The sequence below is a fragment of the Phoca vitulina genome, unplaced genomic scaffold (assembly GCF_004348235.1).
Source record: "Phoca vitulina isolate PV1807 unplaced genomic scaffold, GSC_HSeal_1.0 scaffold57, whole genome shotgun sequence".
NCBI classification, from domain to species: domain Eukaryota; kingdom Metazoa; phylum Chordata; class Mammalia; order Carnivora; family Phocidae; genus Phoca; species Phoca vitulina.
The window spans coordinates 550,763-572,397 of NW_022589760.1; the positions used below are offsets into that span (position 1 = coordinate 550,763).

General features: G+C 41.5%; 1 protein-coding gene across 20 annotated transcripts in view; it reads right to left on the reverse strand.

The window, feature by feature from the left end:
• Window positions 1-6,557: 6,557 nt before the first annotated feature.
• The window catches only part of LOC116623100 (armadillo repeat-containing X-linked protein 1), a 39,729-nt gene continuing 24,651 nt past the window's right edge, over window positions 6,558-21,635 (reverse strand). For 12 of the 20 annotated variants that reach the window (XM_032389997.1, XM_032389996.1, XM_032389994.1 and 9 more), the window contains one exon: window positions 9,641-9,755. Coding sequence is in view for 7 of the 20 variants with exons in the window: in XM_032390003.1 (XP_032245894.1) it covers window positions 7,881-9,257 (1,377 nt within the window). In the remaining 13 variants the exon portion in view is untranslated. Of the gene's footprint in view, window positions 9,396-9,640; window positions 9,756-11,440; window positions 11,606-15,426; window positions 16,291-21,635 lie in introns of those variants that run through there. The other 8 variants (XM_032390001.1, XM_032389999.1, XM_032389998.1 and 5 more) reach the window with 6 other exon arrangements.

Here is a 21,635-nt window from a genome sequence, read left to right on the forward strand (position 1 = left end):
CACATGAAAAAGTCCTCAACATCCCTCAGCATCAGGGAAATCCAAATCAAAACCTCAATGAGATACCACCTCACACCAGTCAGAATGGCCAGAGTTAACAAGTCAGGAAGTGACAGATGTTGGCGGGGATGCGGAGAAAGGGTAACTCTCCTACACTGTTGGTGGGAATGCAAGCTGGTGCAGCCACTCTGGAAAACAGTATGGAGGTTCCTCAGAAAGTTGCAAATAGAGCTACCATATGACCCAGCAATTGCACTACTGGGTATTTACCCCAAAGATACAAATGTAGCGATCTGAAGGGGCACATGCACCCCAACATTTATAGCAGCAATGTCCACAATAACCAAACTATGGAAAGAGCCTAGATGTCCATCAACAGATGAATGGATAAAGAAGATGTGGTATACACACACACACACACACACACACACACAGTGGAATATTATGCAGCCATCAAAAAATGAAATTTTGCCATTTGCAATGACGTGGATGGAACTAGAGGGTATTAGGCTAAGCGAAATAAGTTAATCAGAGAAAGACAAGTATCATATGACCTCACTGATATGAGGAATTTGAGAAACAAGACAGAGGATCATAGGGGAAGGGAGGGAAAAAAATGAAACAAGACGAAACCAGAGAGGGAGACAAATCATAAGAGACTCTTAATCTCAGGAAACAAACTGAGGGTTGCTGGAGTGGAGGAGGGGTGGGAGGGATGGGGTGGCTGGAGGATGGACATCGGGGAGGGTATGTGCTATGGTGAGTGCTGTGAAATGTGTAAGACTGCTGATTCACAGACCTGTACCTCTGAAACAAATAATACATTGTATGTTAATAAAAAGCATTGAAAAAAAGGCTAAAATAAAATGAAGGAAAATATTGATAATTTTTTCTTTATGAAGACACTATTTTGTAAGTGGAAAACAAGGCACACAATCTTAATATCAAAATTTGATGATACAGGAATGGACCTAGAAGGTATTATGCTAAGTGAAATAAGTCAGATAGAAAAAGACAAATACCATAAGATTTCACTTATACATGGAGTCTGAAACAAAACAAAACAAATGAACCAAGAAAAAAGCAGAAACCATAAATACAGAGAACAAACTGGTCATTGCCAGAGGGAGAGGTGGGGGATGGGCAAAACTGGTGAAGAGGAGTGGGAGGCACAAGCTTCCAGTTATGGAATGAATAAGCCATGGGGAATGAAAGGTAGAGCATCAGGAATATGGTCAATGGTATTGTAATAGCATTGTATGGTGACAAATGGTAGCTACACTTGTGGTAAGCATAGCATAATATATAGACTTATCAAATCACTGTTGTACACCTGAAACTAATGTGACATTGTGTAACAATCATATTTCAACTTAAAAAAACTTGGTGATATAAAAATAAAACTATGGATTAATCCCACCAATGACGTATATGCAAAAATTCAAAATATCAAAATAATAAATACAATCCAGAAGTATGGCAAAGAAATACTGGGGACACCTGGGTGGCTCAGTCGGTTAAGTCTCTACCTTCGGCTCAGGTCATGATCCCAGAGTCCTGGGATCTAGTCCCAGTCCTGCATCGCATCAGGCTCCTTGCTCAGCAGGGAGCCTGCTTCTCTCTGCCTGCCACTCCCCCTGCTTGTGCTCTCTCTCTGACAAATAAATAAAGCCTTAAGAAAAAAAAAGAAATACTACACCATGACAAATCAATCAATTGCTACAGTAAGAATTCAAATAATTGTTTCAGTCCCAATGTCCCTCTTACACTTACTTCATTTTATCCTTATATTATTTTCTCTATTTGTACTGAAAACTTGTTTAAAGTTTTATCTGCATTTTACCCACTTTGTCAAACAGGATGTCACTCCCCCTTGCAGGTGTCGGCAAAGATGTCTTGATTAGTACTGCTCATGTGTTCAAGATCTAACAGCATGTCTTGTCCTTGGTTGCAAGGCAAGATGACAATATGTAATAACTTGAACAACAGAATTAGACAACAGATTTGAAAATGCTTAAATGCACTGATTAACTCATTCATTGTCATATATCCTGAAACAGAAGACGTTATGAGCACTTCACCTGCTGACTCAGAATTTTTGGTCCAGACCACCTTTTTAAATTGTAGAATTTGCATGGCCCTATCCCCATGGTGCTTTAGCATCCTTCACAATGAACTCATACCACAATTATTAGTATCACATTTCCCAATTCAATGTACGTACCATCAAAGTTCCACTTGGCCCAACCTCTTCCCCTCACCATTCCTGGGCCCTGCCAACTGCCTTGCTTGAAATCCAGAGGAAATACAGCAATGACCCATGCTATTTCTGCTGCTGCCATTGCCACTGTCGTTCAAGCCACAGCTTGAGGAATGACCTAACATAGCATCACCAAACAAGAATAGACTACTACCGCTGCAAACTAGTCAAGCGGCACACATGGAAACACAGTGGACTTAATGCTCCAAGGGTTGAACTTTGACAAATGGAGACTAGCTACGTTCCCTCAATAATGGCTTTTCTAAGAATGATTATGACTCCTTTCAATGTTACCTTTTTACACTCATTTTACATCACATCCCAAGCTAAAGGTTTTTTCTGGTTTCTCTGAACTGTGGCTCTTCCTTGCCTTTAAAACAGAACTATCTTGCTACCATCCTAGGGTGCAGAAAACTAGGATAATGGCCCCTGGTCTGCCCTGCCCTGAGCTGTGGTTTTAAGCAGGATAACAGATATTTATATTTCAGAATGGTGTGCTTCCACACTTGACCCTGTCCATTGGGTCCCCCAAAGGCCTTGTGTTAAGGGTTTGGACAATGTGTGTGTTTGCGGATAGGCCTGGGGGGAGGGAGAAGGGAGGTGGGGAGAGCAGGAAGCCCTATCGGAGGGGTAAGTTTATCCTTACAGGTTCATGCACATATAATTCAGTCCACCATTGAGATTGGGCTTAGTGTAACTCTCTGGCCCTGTTGACCATTGAAAGGGTAAGTGTAATAATACAAGACCTTTGTTTGGGCATAGAGTCCCCTATTTATTGAGCATTTGTAAGTCTGCAGAGGAAATAACACATCATCAAGTGGGGTAGAATTTCTTTTTGAAAATAAAAAAGAGTGATAATTTCTGTTACTATGAGAAAAATAATTACCAATAGACCGGATTCTTAGTGTTTGCTACTTAGGACAATCTCTCCCTATGATCAGTCTACATCAGAAACCAAATTATTATAAGACGATTATGTATTTAGTGCTCAGGGAATCAGGGCAAGCTGACTTAGCTAGATGTTGGTGCTGTCAAAGTATGTGGATATCTAATTCATTTAGTGTTGCTCATGTTTTTCCCTATATAGGTGATCAACTATAGGTAATCAAATCTTTCATATTTTCCCTTTATGGCTTCTAGATACTTGATCACGCTGAGGAAGATCCTTCCTACCTCTCTCTAGGTTATAAAAATAGACTCTTTGTTCCCTTCAAGCTTTTTATAAACACATTTCAACGTTTTCCTTTTTAAGTTTTCTGTTATATACAGTTGTATGTATTATGAGGTAGGTGCCTATTCTCAAAGCTTACCTTTTTCTGACAGCATACTTTGTGGAAGGACTTTTTATATTCTGTTAGTTCTTGGTTACCTCCAAAATGTTAATTTTCTCCATAAGTAGAAACATTATTTTTATGTTTGCTACTTTTGAGGCATGGTGCACTGAGCTGCTGTTGGTAATGTCTTATATTACAGAACTCACTTTCTTAAAAATAGAATGAACAGTTTGGGTGGTTTCTTAGCTCAAGGTTAGAAAACAGGGCCTGGGGCAACAGTTTACCTTGAGATGTATAATACAAGGAAACAAGTGTGAGGGGAAAGGGAAGCAAGGCAAGGAAAGAGGGAAAGCAGATACACGGGGGTTAGCTACCCATCTGGACAGAACTTTTCAACAAAAGCACAGCTGATTACTTATATCACATGATGTCTTCAGTAAGGGTACATAAAATTACTGTTTCTAAGCACAGTTTATGTAAGTGGAAGGATGGAAAAGAATTTATCTGTCAGCCCTCCTGAGTAGTCTCCTTTGCTCAAAGCCCACCCCACAGGGTGAACTTGGCAGAGAAATTAACCAAAAAAGAGGTGTAAACACAAAATTTGCCTGAACCACAGCAATTTGCTAAACCCACACTTGGGATGTTTATTGAGACAAGGCAAGTAAAATACGAATTTAAAAAAAGAAAGCCGCTTTGGGTGACAATTTATAAGAGAACTATACTCTATTTTTGTAAAATTACCTTTGAACACATTTGACTAGGAGAGACTCACTTAAATTCCTAAAACCTTTAGATGAGAACAAAACCAAAATATCCTCCCAGTTTCTAATTTCCTCGGTTTCCCAGGAGCTGCCATCATCAGGACATCAGCGTGTGGCTAGGCCAGCCATGTGGCCTGCCTGGACCAGGCTGTCACACATCTGTCTCACACAGCACTTCCCGAAGTCCAGGCGATTTGGTTCCAAGTAACACCAGGCGTGGGACATCCCAAGTACATGCGGTGCACCTAGGGCTGTGCCACGCTAAGACTAGTTCCTTCTCGGTCTCTGTTCAACAAGACTTCCAGAAAATGTTTGGCATCCGGTCACACCCTGGGTCGCCACATTACCACAGCAATGACAATTATTACTCTGTATTAAATGCCCACTGGTGCGTGACCTGGTGGCATGGGGATTAAATGGTCACAGAAGCACAAAGAGACTACAGCCAGTGATCCCCCAGCAGGAGGCAATCAAGACTGAAGTGGGAGGCAGGGAGAGGGGAAAAGAATGGCAAGGAAGGAAAGGAGGAGAAATCTGCTGAGAGCAGATGGAGGCTGGTCAGGCCTGTGCCCCTGCCACATGGTGGCTTTTTATGACTTAACCTCATTTTGACCCACATTTAAAATGAGGTTAAGTAATCAAAGTCACTCAGCACCCCAAATTCAACATGGCTTGATGTGAATATTTTCTAAGGGTTTTTTTTTTTTTTTAATTCATTTGAGAGAGAGAGAGCTTATGTGCGCACACACAAGAGTAGGAGCAGGGGGAGAGGCAGAGGGAGAGAGAGAAGCAGACTCCCCACTGAGCAGGGAGACTGACGGAGGAGGCTGGATTCCAGGACCATTGGATCATGAGCTGAGCTGAAGGCAGATGCTTAACTGACTGAGCCACCCAGGCGCCCCATGAATGTTTTTTTAGATGTTCAAGCTATACATCTGGGTTAGAAAACGAGTCTCATTGTCTCTATTTTCTCAAGTATCTCCAATGATTATTTTTTAGGAGAAAATTAGAAAAAATTTTAATCAGGCTCCGAAAATTTAGTTACAATATCATCTAATTTTATAAAAGTCACTCAGCACCCCAACTTGAACAAATCAATACAAAGGTCATTATTATTTGCTCAATACCCAAACTGTTCATCTTACCTGACATATAGGAGCACCAAGATAAATATTATTTTCTCTGTTTCTCATCTGAACCTCAACTATTGGCAACTCCCAAGATTTTACTCTTTCTTCTACACCTTGCTATGTGGGTATCTATAAAGCTATGGACTCGACATAAAGAATATCATCTTCATCTGTGTCTTCATCAAGGAGAGTTTTGTGTCAAGTATCTAATCGAAGCATTATACAGACATTTGGTTCCATACAAAGCGATTTTAAAGCAACCAATTGCTCAAGTTTGGAAGGCTAGTGGCTCTAGCCCTTACTAATGAAGTGATCTTGGGAAACTTACCTAGCTTCTCCAAGTCTCATTTCTTCTGCAGTAAAAATATAAAACTTACTTGACAGGATCATTGAGGAGATTAAGTGGAGGGGGTAGGAACTATATAAAATGCCAATCAGTGTCTGAAAAATATTAGGTACCACACACTTTTTTCTTCTATAATATACATGTCTTGTACATAAATGTGTTGCTTATCAAATTTGAGTAATACTGTTCTTTAAAAAAGAGAAAACTCAAGGGCTTCTAGTTTTGTCTGAAATTATCACTTTAATCAAGAGAAAAGCATAGAAATTTATTTTACATCTGTTTTATGTGACATAGAAGCCCTCATAAGGAAATGAAGATCCAAACAAGTGGCAAAATCTAAGTGCTTATATAATAGGTTGAAGGAAGGCAGACAATTGTGTAAAAGTAACTAAAATATGGGGAGACCAGGGGAAGGTAAAATTTATTTTAACAAGATCTGTTTGTACAGAATTCTCTCAGCCTCAACTCCCCATCTCTGGTGATAAGAATTTGTCTTTCCTCCTGGTATAGGGAAGACAATTTTCACATGGGATTTTTATCTCCTGCCTTCAGGAAGAAAAGGGCAGGTCAGAGTGCCTTTCTTGTACCTGTTATTTTCCAAATGCTTTTACTTTTTAATTTTTTTAAATGTTATTTATTTTTGTGTGTGTGAGAGAGAGCACAAGCAGGGGGGTGGGGCAGAGGAAGAAGCAGATTCCCCGTTGAGCAGGGAGCCCGAAGCAGGGCTTGATCCCACTGGGATCATGACCTGAGCTGAAGGTAGACGCTTAACTGCTTAACCAACTGAGCCACCCAGGGGCCCTTCCAAATGCTTTTAGCTCAAAATAATCCTTATGCCAAAGGGGCATATTTGGGGGCGGTATATTCTACCAACCTTCACTCTCATACAAAGTTTAAAACAAAAAAAAACCTCACAAATTAAAAATAAACCAAGCCATAAAACTGAAAAAACCATTTAAATTAACATTAATGAGATTGATTAAATGTTGCTTTGTTCGCTCTAAATCACCATCTGCAATATGAATAGGGTAGTGTTGCAACAGCACAGATTGCCTCGATTTAAACATTCCTTCAGTAGGGGGAGCTTGAGGACTCCTCCTCAACCCTCTGCCAATTTCCTTAACTCAAACCACCGCAAAACCTCTATCAGTACAAAATGATGTACTTATTATGGAGCAAATACACCCTTTAAGTATTAACACAGTTTTACATTTTTCTCGGTGACTAGAAACAGAATTTCACTGATCTAAGATGCCTTTGATTTTTAGATGCATCATTATTTTACATGCCACTACAAAAGGAAAACAATACTTCTAACTCAAGTATGGAACGATGTTCAGGTGCCATCAGCTGTGAGAGGCGCCGTAACTTCAGCGATGCCGAACTATGGGCGAAAGAAGTCTATCTAATACCAGTGAATACCGTAGTGCTACTTTGTGTCATGACAGTATTTAACGGAACACAAAATTTGCCTCCAAGTCACCAGTTGGTCTCCAAACATCCCCATTTTCTTCCTATCCTTCAAGCCCAGCTTACCCAAGTGTCCCCCTCCTCTGTACGGCTTTGCCTGAACACTGCTGCCTGCAGAAGTTTCTGCACTGATGGGAAGGCTTGTGGCTTTGTTAGCATATTTTTGTTTCCATACTATATCTTGCCTTTCCAAATAGATCATAAACTCAAGGACGTGATCCATTTTTTTTTTTTTTTTTTTTTGCTGGTTAAAACACACAACTTTATTGATGAAACACAAGTCTAAGATTAACAAATGTAAACCAATACAAAAGTGTAGCTTATTTATGATTAGTCTGCTGTCGGTTTAGGTAGAGGAAAGAGTAAAAAATATCTCAATCTAGGTAGCAAGATGGAATCAATAAATGATCTCTTTATACAAGCTCTAGGATTCATTAAATCATTACAATGGTCCAGACTAAAACGAGCCACCACAAGTAACATCACTGTTGATGACCCTTGATATTCATTATTCCAGAGTAGGAGCTGAAAGGATCTCCTTGCCATGTAAGCACAGTGGAAAACAAAGAATTTACAAAATGCATTGTTCCCAGTGCACACTAAAAAATTATCTCGAGATTGTTTGGGACCTACTCCCAATTAGAGTTTGGTCAATACTTTTAGGACTTTTACTTTCACCACCAGATCATTGTGATTTGCTAATGCCTTGATTTTCTTAACACACACTCCAGATTCTTTGAATAAGAAAAAAAGTGAACTTCTGCTGAATTCCTTCTTAGACGATGCAAGCCCTTCGTTTTTTATGTTGTCATTTATATTCTCAAATAGAGTAAGGATATTAAGAAGAATCTCTCTGTCCCATTCTTTATTAAAGAGGGAAATCAATTCTGACGGTACTTTACAACTGACCAACTCTCTTGTCATGGCTGGATTTTCAGTAAAGTTTATAATCAGTTTCATAATCTGAATCTTGGTGAAGTAATTTCCCAGGAATAACAAAGCAAAAAAGTCTGGAAAAGAATAGGAAAGCAGATGTTGGTAATGATTAGTCACAGTCATGTTGGTTAACAGTCTTAGTCCAGCCATCTGCACAGCCGAGTCCAAGCGACAGATCATGGTGTCATCACACACTTGACTGATATAGGTCTTAATCTTGCCCTGATTTTCAGCATTCACACTCAAGTTATTAAGGGCATTGTAAGCTTTTTCCCTAATAATAGGATCTTTCGTTTTTATCAGTTTTGCAATAATTGGAAGACCGCCCAACTCACGAATGGCATTTTGGTTAAAAGAATATGCTGCATTGTTACCCAGAGTGACCAAGGCTATTTCTTGAATAAAAGGATCATTTGATCTTTCCAGGATGTTAAGAACCTTTTGAAGGTCAGAAGCACCCAGAATATCATCAATTTTATAGGGAAAGTTGAACTTGCCCCTGCGAACAGGCCATGCTGTGGCTGGAGTCCTGGTGCTCTTCCCTCGGGTTCTTCCCTTGGTTTTTCCACTTGCCCTACCTCCAGCCCTAGCCCCACTCCTGGTGGGGTGGCAGCCTCCACCCCTGCCTCCTGGGCAGGGTAAACTGGGTGCCAAGGTCCTGTTCCCAGAGATAGTGCCCAACCGGGCTCCTCTGCCTGCCTTTGCACTTGCCTGTTCCTTCAGAGTGCTGAAAAGGGCTTTGGCCTTGGCCTCTAGGCCACCTCCGCTCCGGGCCCCCAAGTGGGCCTCCGCCTTTACATCTGAGCCACTCTGGAGCTCCATGCCCACCTCAGCCTTGACCTTTGATTCACCCTGAAGTCTAGCTCCAGCCCCCACCCCAGCATTAGCCTTAGCTCCTTTCCCAGTCTCGACCCCAGTCTCTACAATATCACTAGATTCTTCCTCATCGTCTTCCTCGTCGTCGTCCCAGATTTTCTCACTCTCATCTCTTCCCCAGGTCAGTCTGTAGACGCAGTAGCAGGCGCCTGCCCCGATCACCACACCGGCGGCCACACAACCAGCTTCCCGAGTACGGCCCATGCTGGGGTGAAGGTCTGAACCAAATTCTTAACCAGGGTGGAGTGGGACCGCTCTGGCCCAGAGCAGGGCTCCTGTTGGGGGCGGAGTCTTCAGCGACAGCTGGCGGGCCCTGTGGCAGCTTGCAGGTAACAGCAGAACCTAGGAATGAAGGAAAGATTTAAGGCGTCCGTCTCCCCATTTTGTGCCTTTGCATGCGGACAGCCTGAACTACGGACCAACAAACGGACGGGGACGTGACAGGGACTCAGGGCTGGATCACTGATTCCTTTCCTCTACGGGGAAGGTAACTTTGGAAAATTTTTCCCACCTCCAGACTCTCCAACCTCACGTTCAACCATCCCACCCCAGTAGGTTACATTTAAGGCATCTAATCAGTTCCCTACCTCCCCTACCCCTCCAGATGTCCTGGGGCTAGTGGCACCCCGACATACACCCGCACAGGTCCAGGCAGTTTCTTCCTTCTCTTCCTTGCCTGGGAGTCCACTGCGTCCTGCAAACCTGCATACAAAGGGGTGGGGAGGAGGATGCTGAACGCTCAAGGGACAGAAGAACCTCACCCTGGATGGGACCCACTTCCCCCTCCGGAATCTCTGGTCCCAGTTCTGTGTAGCCCAACCCTCCACTCCTCAGTCACAGAGCTGTGGCTTTGAAATTCAGTATCTCCCTTCCCCATCTCCTTTATCTTTTTCGATCCTCCACCCCACCCTGGTCAGTCACTTCCCTTTCCCTGTAATAAAATGGATGGTGGTGGAGCGAGTGCTGAAGGCAGACGGCAAAATGCACAAAGGTTTCCAACTGGCGCTTGCCTCCGCCGCCCCCACCATCTCAGAGGTACGGGGACACCCCTCCCTCCACCCATTACACCAACCTCCACTGCTCCGGAGCAATTTCCTTCCTCCCTCATCTCAGTTTCCGCCTCCTCCACTAAATCTAAGGACTGATAACTCTGAGACTGAGTGCTTGACAGACAGAGCAAACCCAGGACACCGTACTCCGAAGAGTAATTTGGAGCAAGATCCTCCCCACCCCCACTTCAGGATTCTCGTGACACTTCACCCCCCAGCCACTTCCTTCTGTGTCGTCTACCTGCAGAGCACTTTGTTTTGAAAGCTCTGAAATGGAATAAAGAGGAGGAAAGGAGGGGGATGCGGAGAAAGTCCATGGGCTCCCTCGGGTTTGCAGTCCTCGCAATTCTCCACCCCAGGGGTCCCCAAATAGTGCCACCACCCTCACTCTGACCTACTTTTTCTGGACAATTTTCCTCTTCTGCCTGCTTTCTAGGGTTGAATTGGCCCTAAAGTGCAAGATCCACAGACACACAAACGACAGGACAGAGACAGACAGCTGGGCAGACAGAACAGCACTTCAGAGAGTCCCAATACCAGCTTTTCCAAATTCAGGATCCTGGTTGTCCACCGGATTTCATCTTTTGGCCTCTCACCCCTACCCCCACTTCTCAGGACTCCGCTGACATCAGCCCTCTTCCTGCCCGGCGTCCATTCACCCACTCCCGCAGCCCCCACCCTCACTGGTCGGCCATTTTCCCAGCAAAAACCACACCCCTTCTGAACAACTGGAAAGGGAGGAGGCGGGGCGAGGGAGTAAGGAAAACCTGAGGAGCAAAAGAAGAGCCCCCTCCCCGATGCATTTCCACCCCCAACGACAGCCATTTTCCCTGTGGGTACTGTCACATCCTTCTTCCTACATAAAATAACAGGAAGACAGCTGGAGTCAGAAATGGGCCCAAGTTAAGTAAGGGACCGCGGCCACCCCCACCCCTCCGGGGATGCGGGGCAATCCCACCTCTACCCAGACCCGCAGGGACTGGGGCAGATTCGTTACTCTTTGCTCTGCGAGGTACAGCGCCCTACTGAAAGACGTGGGGAATGACAGACGCACAGCCCCAAGGTTCTGGCTTGGTAGACGGACCAGCACCCAGGGCAAGAATCTTACTATCTGCCCTTCCCGATTCAAGGCCCTGGATGCCAAAGTTTGCAGATTTCCTCCCTCCTGGTCTGGGGTCGCCCCTGGAAGCCGCACCCCAGAGTCCACCATTTTTGTTCTTGGAAGGGCCAGGGGTAGTGCAAGGCTGTGGAGAAAGCAGGCGTCGTCCCTCTTTGGTCTCCCCCTCCGCTCCCCGCACCGCAGGGATTCCCCCGGGCAGCGCCCATCCGCACACCGACCTGCTGGGATCCCGGCAGTTACCTCCTCGTCCTTCCCGGGCCACAGGCCCGCCCGGCCTCGGGGTAATAGGGAGCTGGCAACCGGACCAAACCAGGACCAGGATGAGAAGGACGTCTGCAAACGTCGGCTCCTGCCCACGTGAGGGCCACGTCACCCGTGAGTTCCGGACCCCAATTACCACTCCCACCAGCAGTGCGGCAGGAGCTGGCCCACCCCTTTCCTTCCCGGCTCCATCGGGGCCTGCCACTCATTTTCTTCTGCCAATCCCAGAGACCGAGGAGAGCTTCTCCTTGTGGCTGGAATTTGCCTTTCTCCGGTTAACAGGGAGAAGCTGCATCTGTTCCCTCGTCCGTTGGTCTTTTCTTCCTCTTTGAGGAATAGGTTTTTTTCTCTACTCCCTGTCCAATTGCTTCTCCCCTTCTCTCACTCCCCCCCCACCCCCAGCCATGAAGGGCCAGCATTTTCCCTGCACCCCTCTATGAAATGGGAGGAAAGATCTCAGAAAAGATTATACGTAGTGGGAGTCTCTTACTTTCTTAAACTTTCCTGTTCATTTCTTAAAATCAGTAATGCATTACTTTTATATTGAGAAAATAAAATGATGCTATTTTCATTTGAGTGGAGAATTTAAGTGGGGGGGAACCCAAAAGCCCTCATTAATTACGTCATATTTTGTTATAGTACAAGAAAAATGTTTCTACTGGTTATAACAAAATGGCAGCTTTCGAAACATACTAACCCGTTTTAAAATTGAAAACAAATTTTTCAGACTATCTATGAATTATTCCACAAAGAGATCTAATCCTTAGTCGTCTAAGTTTGGCCAGTTAATGTAAATGATCTACTACTTTTTCTACTTTGGGATCAACTTACAATTTGATAAAACAAAAGCAACACAATCCTGTCTTGTTTGATTAAAGAAAGACGTGGTGATGGGTATTGAGGAGGGCACGTTCTGCATGGAGCACTGGGTGTTATGCACAAACAATGAATCATGGAACACTATATCTAAAACTAATGATGTAATGTATGGGGATTAACACAACAATAAAAAATTTAAATGATAAAAAAAAAAGAAAAGAAAGACGTGTATTTACTGTCCCAAAGTCTTGACGAATGCTGCAGGAACCTGTTGTGATTTGATGGCTCTTCTGAGACCTGCCCCTGGATTACATTCCAGTCCACGAAGGAGGAGGCAGCTGAGGGTGTGAGGAATGTAGAAATGGTCTGATCTCTCAGCTTTGTCAAGTGGGGGAGGAAGGTGCTGACCCTCCACCTCCTCCCGTATTCCAGAGCCTCTTATTCCCTGCATTCAGCCACTTGACTCTGTCGCTCGCTCTAAAAGTACACATGGACAGGTGACCAAGATGGCAAACGCCACCTTTACTCAGGGGACCAACTTGAATCACTGTCTCTGGCTTCTTCCCTTTCTCCCTCCCTCCCCCCAAATTCCCAGGGATGTGACTCAGGGATACATAGAAGGGACTGCTGTTCCCACATAGCCCTGCAGCTGTGGGTTTCCATGAAGAAGTGATTGCTGCCTGGGGGAAGCCCCCAGGTCGGCCTGCTCTGCCCTCATTCATGGTGCCTTAGTTAACATGGCTCCTGACGCGGCTGCTACCACCTGGCTTGAGAGGTGCAGCCAGCTGGGCCTCTTACCTCTGGCCTCCTCGCCACAGGGCACCCTGGGAGAACCTAGCCTTGCTGCAGGGTCACTGCCTGCAGCCCACGCCCCCTTTGCTGCCCCCTCAGCCAAATGTATGCCGGGGCCCCAGGGAGTCTCCCCACTGACCATACTGATTAACCTAGACTGGGCTTCCTCAGCTGACCACTTCTGTGCTGTCCCTGGAATTGTATCAACGTTATGCACATACCTATGTTCATTTTAGTGGAGAGAGGGGTCATAGCTCTCACCAGATTCTCAAGGGCATCCATGACTTTAACAAAATAATGAACTACTTGCCTAGGAAAAAAGATATATCCCCGGAGTAGAAATCAATCTCTTCCTTTCTCTCTCTCTCTCAATCTCTCTCTCTGCCTCTTTCTCTCTCATTATACACATTTCTTATTTTTTTTTAAATGTGCAAACAATGCAGAAATGTATGAGGTAGAATGTGAAAGTGCCCTGCAACTCCTGTTCCACCACCAACCACTTTTAACAATTTCCACCTTTCTTCATGCAAATACAAAAAGTATATGTATGCATGTGTCCAGTTCCAGGTTGAACAACAATACACAGAATAAGACGGTTGACATTTAGTGACATAAAGCGCAATGAATCTGCACTTTGATTTGAGGACTGACATCTTTAAAAATTGAGTCTATGTCGACTTTTATGATCTTCAACAAATTTTGTTTCTTCAGGTAAGTTATACTCATTACTTGCTAAGTTTATTCCTAGGTAGTTTATTGTTTTGTTGTTTGGGGGGATGACATTCCTTTTATGATTATATTTTCTACCAGGTTATTGCCTATCTAAGGAAAAATAATTAGTATTTCTGATAATTTTTCAGTTGATACATTTGGTTTTTCTAGCAAATGCATCTGCATTTGCATCTAGCATCTGCAAATGATGATTTTTTTAATTTCCTCTTTTCCGATATTTATATCTCTTATTCTTTCATTTTCTGGATGTACTGCATTGACCAGAACCTCCAGAACGATGTTGAATAATGGTGATTGAGGGCCTCCCAACCTTGTTCCTGAAGTAAATGGGAATGCCCCTAATATTTCACCATTTAGTGTGAGTTTGCTGTTTGTTTCCGATGTGTTCTCCTTCTGTTTTTGTGTGAGTGGGAGGGTGATGTCTAAAAGCTGCACTTCTCTCCTGCTACCCCTGCTTGTGTTCCCTCTCTCGCTGTGTCTCTCTCTGTCAAATAAATAAATAAAATCTTAAAAAAATGGGGGGCCGCCTGGGTGGCTCAGTCATTAAGCGTCTGCCTTCGGCTCAGGTCATGATCCCAGGGTCCTGGGATCGAGCCCCCCATGGGGTCCCTGCTCAGCGGGAAGCCTGCTTCTCCCTCTCCCACTCCCCTGCTTGTGTTCCCTCTCTTGCTGTGTCTCTCTCTGTCAAATAAATAAGTAAAATCTTTTAAAAAAAATAAATAAATAAAAGCTGCACTTTTAGGGTGCCTGGGTGGCTCAGTCGGTTAAACATCTGACTTCAGCTCAGGTCATGATCTCAGGGTCCTGGGATCCACACCCCCCTATTGGTCTCCCTGCTCAGCGGGAAGTCTGCTTGTCCTTCTGCCCCTCCCCCTGCTCATGCCCTCTCCCTCCCCCCTCAAATAAATAAAATCTTTAAAAATTAATTAAAGCTGCATTTTTATAACCCCTTATATAAGACTGAGAAAAATTCAGTTGTCCATATCACAATATTGGGAGAGAGAGGGGACCAGGAAGAATTGCCATAAATCCTGTGCTTATTGTGAATATGTTGGTGAGCAAAAACAGACACTGATTCTGCTCTCATAGTGGAAACAAGACCTTAATGAAATAATCACACATGCATACAAACCGAAAAAATATTGTGAATGAAAGGAACATTATTAGTATAGTAAAAGAAGTGGCAGAGTCTGGGGATCAAAGAAGACTTCCTTGTGGGGGGAAAGGGAGGGAAAATTTGAGCTGAGATGAAGAAAAGCAAGTATTAACTAGGAAAGGAAGGCAGCTGAAAATAAGAATGTTCAAATTCTCCACCTTTCTGATAACCACCATGATAACCCATATACCTCAATCCTAGCATAAATCCTGGGAAAATCACTGTTAACTTTTCAATTGACTCTCCAGGTTTTGTTGTTATTTTATAGATATCATCAACAACAACAACTATATATATATATGTATACATATATAAGTAGGTACATTGTATGTGAGTGTATATACACATAGCTTTTAAAAATAATTTTGGGTCATAGAATGCAAACTATTTGTTCACCTAATGTATTATGTACATTATTTTATCAGATACAATAATATTCTGCAGTATGGATTTACCAAAATTTTACCAATCTATCACTGATTGATATTTAGCCTCTTCCCAATCTTGGTCTATTACAAAAATGTTAAAGTGGAAGCCTTCATACACATATTTTTTGACAATCGTGGCATTATTTTCTTGTGATAAATTCCTGGAAGTGAAACCACTGGGTCAAAGTAGATGTTGCCAACTTCACCTCTTAAATTTTGATGTATATATATTCCATGTTCTGCTCCAAAATTTTTCAATTTATTTAATTATAAGTGAGATTAAGCATCTTCTCATAGGTTTGTTAACCATTTGTATATTTCTTTCTATGAATTGCTTTTCCCCATTTTTCCATTAAGCTTTTCATCTTTTTCTTATTAATACATTAGAACTTTCTGTATATCAAGGAAATGAGCTCTTTGACTATCATAAGTGTTATAAATATATTCCCAGTTTATAATTTTTTGGACTTCTGCAATATGGAATTTTTAAATCTTTATGATACAAAATTTATCAATTATTTGTTTACATTTTTGGGGTTGTGTGCCCTGGTTAGGAAGACCTGTATTTTCTTCTAATGTTTATGTACATTTTTTAATGTACATTTTTTAGTATTTAAATTTTTGGCTCATATGGAATTTTTTTGGTGGCATTGCCTTTGTTACCAGTAAGGCACCAGCAATTTTCCTCACCATTGCTTTTGAACCATTTGTATAAATGTCAACATGGTGAATAAAGCAAGTAACCTCCTAATGTCATTGTAAATACATTTTCTCCAGCTTTATTGAACACATGGAATATTTTTTTTTCCAAATAGTTAGGAAATTGTCCAGTGCCAATTATCAAATAATCTTTCTCCAGCTCGCTGATTTAAAACGTCACCTTTATGAAAAAAAGAAGAGAGAGAGAGAGAGGCAAACCATAAAAAAGACTCTTAACTATAGAGAACAAGCTGAAATTTGATAGAAGGAGGTGGGCAGGGGATGGGCTAAATGGGTGATGGGTATTAAGGAAGCATTTGCTGTGATGAGCACTGGGTGTTATATGTAAGGGATGAGTCAGTAAATTCTATTCCTGAAACTAATACTGCACTATAGGTTAACTAGCTAGAATTTAAATAAAAACTTGAAACAAAAAATAAATAAATAAATAAAATGTCACCTTTATCATAAGCTGAAAAGCCACGTATATTTGGATATATTTCTTGATTCTTTATTATGTTGCTTGAATCTGTTGTTTTTTTTCTTTTTACGTACCAGACTGTTTTAATTATAGTATCTTTATAATATTTTTTAATATCTGGGAGGATAAAGCCTCTTTAATCACTCTTTTTCATAATTTACCTGCCTATTCACGTGTGTTTATTTAGACATAAAATGTATTATCTTGTTACATTCCCTTAAAATCCTATCTTTATTCCAATTTAGGTTACACTTAATTTATGAGCTAACTGAGGGATAACTGGCATCTTTATAAGAATATCTTACCACTTCACACAGGTCAGAATGGCTATCATTAAAAAGACAAGAAAAGACAATTGCTGGTGAGGATATAGAGACAAAGGGAACCCTTGTGCACTGTGGGTGGGAATGTAAATTGGTACAGCCACCAGGGAAAACAGTATGGAGGATCCTCAAAAAATTAAAAATAAAAATACTATACGATCCAGTAATTCCACTTCTGGGTATTTGTCTGAAGAAAATGAAATCACTCTGTCAAAGAGATATCTGCACCCCCATGTGCATTGCAGCATTATTCACATTATATCAGCACATTCACATTATATCAGCATTATTCACAATAGCCAAGACACAAAAACAACCAAAATGTTCATCAATGGATGACTGAATTAAAATACACATATTATATTTATATATTATATATGAATATATATATTTGTTGTTGTTCATTCATAAAAATAAGGAAATCCTGCCATTTGCAATAACATGGATAAACTTGGACGGTATTATGCTAAGTGAAATAACTCAGACAAAGAATGACAAGTGCTGTATGATTATCACTTGCATGTGGAATCTAAAAGAGCCAAACTCATAGAAACTTGAGAGTAGATTGGTGGTTGCCAGAGGCTGGGGAAAGAGAGAAATGAGGCGATGTTGGTACAAACTTCCAGTTATAAGATGAATAAGTTCTGGGGATCTAAATGAACAGCACGGTGACTATAGTTAACAGTACTGTATTGTATACTTGGCAGTTGCTAAGAGAGTAGATCTTAAATGTTCTCACCACAACAACTACAACAAATAAGGTGATAATTATATGGTATGATGATGTGTTAACTAACCATATGGTGATAATCATTTTGCAATATATATGTGTATCAAATCATCACATTGTACACCTTAAACTTACATAAAATTATATGTCAATTATATCTCAATAAAACTGAGGAAGAAAGAATATCTTTCTATATAAGAACCCATTTTTTCTAGTTGTCTTCATTCTTTTTCCTCAGCAGCATTTCTAAATTAAAAAAAAAAATAACTCCTAGAGCATTGCCTGGCACACTATAGATTATTAATAAATACTTGTTGAATTAATGAGTATGTCTTGCAGATTTTTTGTTAAAGGTATTCTTTTTTTTTTTAAGATTTTATTTATTTATTTGACACAGAGAGACACAGTGAGAGAGGGAACACAAGCAGGGGGAGTGGGAGAGGGAGAAGCAGGCTTCCCGCAGAGCAGGGAGCCCAATGCGGGGCTCGATGCGGGGCTCGATGCGGGGTTCGATCCCAGGACCCCGGGATCATGACCTGAGCCGAAGGCAGACGCTTAACGACTGAGCCACACAGGCACCCCAAGGGTATTCTTAAGTAGCTTACTATTCTCCATGGCTATTGTAAGTTGAATCGTTTCTTTATCTTACTTTTTCTGTTTATTGTTTTTATATATGAAAGTGGTTGGTTTTTGCAGTTGATTTTATAGCCAGCCTCTTTATGGAATTCCTAAAGTTTCAAATAGTTTTTAGTTGATTCTCTTAGATTTGTTTCATTTGCAGTAATGATCATCTTGGCTCCTCCTTTCCAATATTAATATCACATTCCCTTCTCAGATAATTGCATTAAGTAGTACTTCCAGAACAGTGTTAAATAATTGTGAAAAAAACTGGCATCCTTGTCTTTTTCCTGATTTTTATGAGAATGCTCCTGGTGTTTGTCCCTCAAACCTGAGGGACTTCTTGGTCAGAACTAGGGCCATGGAAGAGGGACCTTCTGCAGGAGCTGAAGTCTTGGCCCATCACTGCCAGTATACTTATTGGCAGTCACTGCCAATAAAACACAGCCCAAATCAGTGAGGGAACAGGGAAGAAAATAAATTGTCTTCTCTGTTCCTCCAAAGTTCTGTAAGTGTATTCCATTGGCCAAATCCAAAGAGATTCCAACTAGGAAAGGTGCCTAGGGAATACAATCCATAGGAGTCAGCCTCCCAGGGCATAGAACAGGACCAAGGGGCAGGAAATTGATCAGGAGGTGAGGTTAAATAAAGGTTAGCCAACATAGTTCACCCTTTTAGCCACTCAGCATCCATTCTTGCCCTTTACTCAAATAAAGAAACTCATCTCCAACAGGGAGGAAGGGACAAAAAGACCCATCAGCCTCTGTACTGTCATTGAGTAATGTCAATTCATGCTCTCCACCTGAAACCTAATTTATAACAACCATCTCCAGTATTTTTCATATATAAGAGAAAGGAAGGAAAAAAATTATCAACAAAGATACACCTAGCTGCCACAGCTCCCCTCTGTAGCTGGTCATGAGGCCAAAGTCAATAATCCATTTCATATGCCCCTTAGCTTTTCATAGTTCTTTCCCTGATGTAGTGACCCTAACCTTCAATCCTATCTTTATTGGATTTTTGCATTTTCCCATTGACCAGGACTATTGGGCAAATGAGTACTAAGAGGTGCCCTAATGGGCTCCACGCAAACTTCTCCTGTTCTCATTGTATAGCAGCAACTCTACTCCCCCTTGGTAACGGGATTCAGTCACTCCAGCAGGTACAGTAACCCCTTTCTCTGCCTGTCAGTTCAATTGCATAAGGAGACCAAAATGGCCAGGTTGCAGTTTCAGCTTTCAATTTAATGCAACCATGGCCTTATTCCCTGTGGGAAATATTCATCCCTTGGAAAATGGAACCTCCAAACCTGCTGAGCCCAAGGTTGTGGAGACAAAAATATATATATTTTTTCCTACTGGGTTAATTGGTGTGATAGTGAGAGGGGCCACTCCCTCCTCCATCCCTTCATTCCCAGACTCGTGTATCCTCACTATGAAGGAAATACCACCATATATTGGTCACTGGTTTTAAAGCAGCCATTATATTCTTGTAGTATAGCACTCTCAACACGGAACATCTGATCCTATAACTAAGCTCTCAGTAATTCATTTACTTTTCTATCAGGCGAGCTGCTTCTCCATGATGGAGTAAGCAATACAGATTAGTGAATCTTTGGATATGACTCCATTATTGTACTTCATCTACCATTAAATGAGTTCCTTGGTCAGAGACAATACTGTTACCTAGGATAACCCGATGATGATTAAGGCATTCTGGAAGTCAATGGATGGTGGCACTGAAGAATCATCATGAGCAAAGAAGATAAATGTGTGTCCAGAATATTTATTTCCATAAGGAAAAATGTCTGTTCTCACCATGATGAGTGGTGTCCCATATAATAATCCTACCACCATGGGGCTGACTGGTATCCCCAGGAAATACTGTCTTATTGTATTGAATGGTTCTTCACAATCTTATTTTGTTGTCAGTTTGGGCACTCAGCAGTGTTAGCACAAGATCAACATTGGTGAGTGGAAGTCCATGTTATTCAGCCCATGCATAACCTCCATAACATTGATGCTAATCTAATACAGCTAGCACAAAAAATAGGGACCATTATCACTATTCTATTTACTACAGTGCTATATTGAATTTGATAATATTTTTGGACTTTTGCATTTATATTTATAGTTTAGTTTGACCTCTGGTTTACTGTTTTAGTTCTAGTCCTCTTTGTTTTGGTATAAGTCTTATGAAACCTTATATAATTAATTGGGTAGATTTCCACCTTTTCCTATGCTCTAGAACACTTTAAATTATTTTTAAAAATTTGTGGATCCTTGATGATGTTGTGGTAGGAAAAAGAATGTCTCCTCAAAGATGTCTACATATTGGAATCTGTGATTAAGTTACCTTATATGGCAAAAGGGACTTTGCAGATGTGATTAAATTAAGGATATTGAGATAGGAAGATTATGCTAGATTGGCTGGGTGGGCCCAATGTAATCACAAGGGTCCTTTTTTTAAAAAATTTTTTACAAGGGTCCGTATAAGGGGGGCAGAAGTGTCATATAAGATGTGATGACAGAATCACACATCAGAGTGACGTGGGGCGATGGGCAAAGGAATTCAAGCAGCCTCTAGAAGGTGGAAAAAGCAAGGAAATGGATTCTCCACTAGAGCATCCAGAAGGAACATAGCTCTGTCAACCCATTTTAGACTTTTGACCTCCAGAACTGTAAGATAATGTGTCTTGTTTTAAGCCATTGAATTTTCAATAACTTGTTACAGCAGCAGTAAGGAACTAATACGATGTCATCACTGTTTTCAAAAAACAGAAGTTTTTTATATTTACCCAGATATTAACCATTTCTACTGCTTCTCCTTCATTCCTGAATTCCAGATTTCCCCCTGGTATCATTTCCCTTTAGGCTGGAGACCTTCCTTTAGCATTTTTTTTTTTTTTTTACAACATGTCTGTTGGCAACAAATTCTCTTGGTTTTCCTTCATCTGAGAACATCTTTATTACATCTCTGTTCTTGAAGTATAACTTTGGTTTGGCAATTCTTTCCTTTAAACACTTTAAAGATGTTGTTATTCCACTATTTTCTGAGCTTCATTGTTTGGGATAAGAAAACCACGGTCTTTCAAATTGTTGTTCCCCTATAAGTAATGTGTTATTTTCCTCTAGCTACTTTCAAGGTTTTTTCTTTACTTTTGGTTTTTAGTAGTTAGATAAGATGTGTCCAGGCATGCTTTTCTTTGAGTTCATCCTGCTTGGGATTTATTGACCTTCTTGAATATGTAAATTTATGACGCTCAAAATATCTGGGAAATGGTTAACAATTATATCCTCAAATAATTTTTCTATTCTAGGAGGGGCAAGCCCAAAAGATCAGGAACTGATATCCCTTCCCAGCACCATCTCACA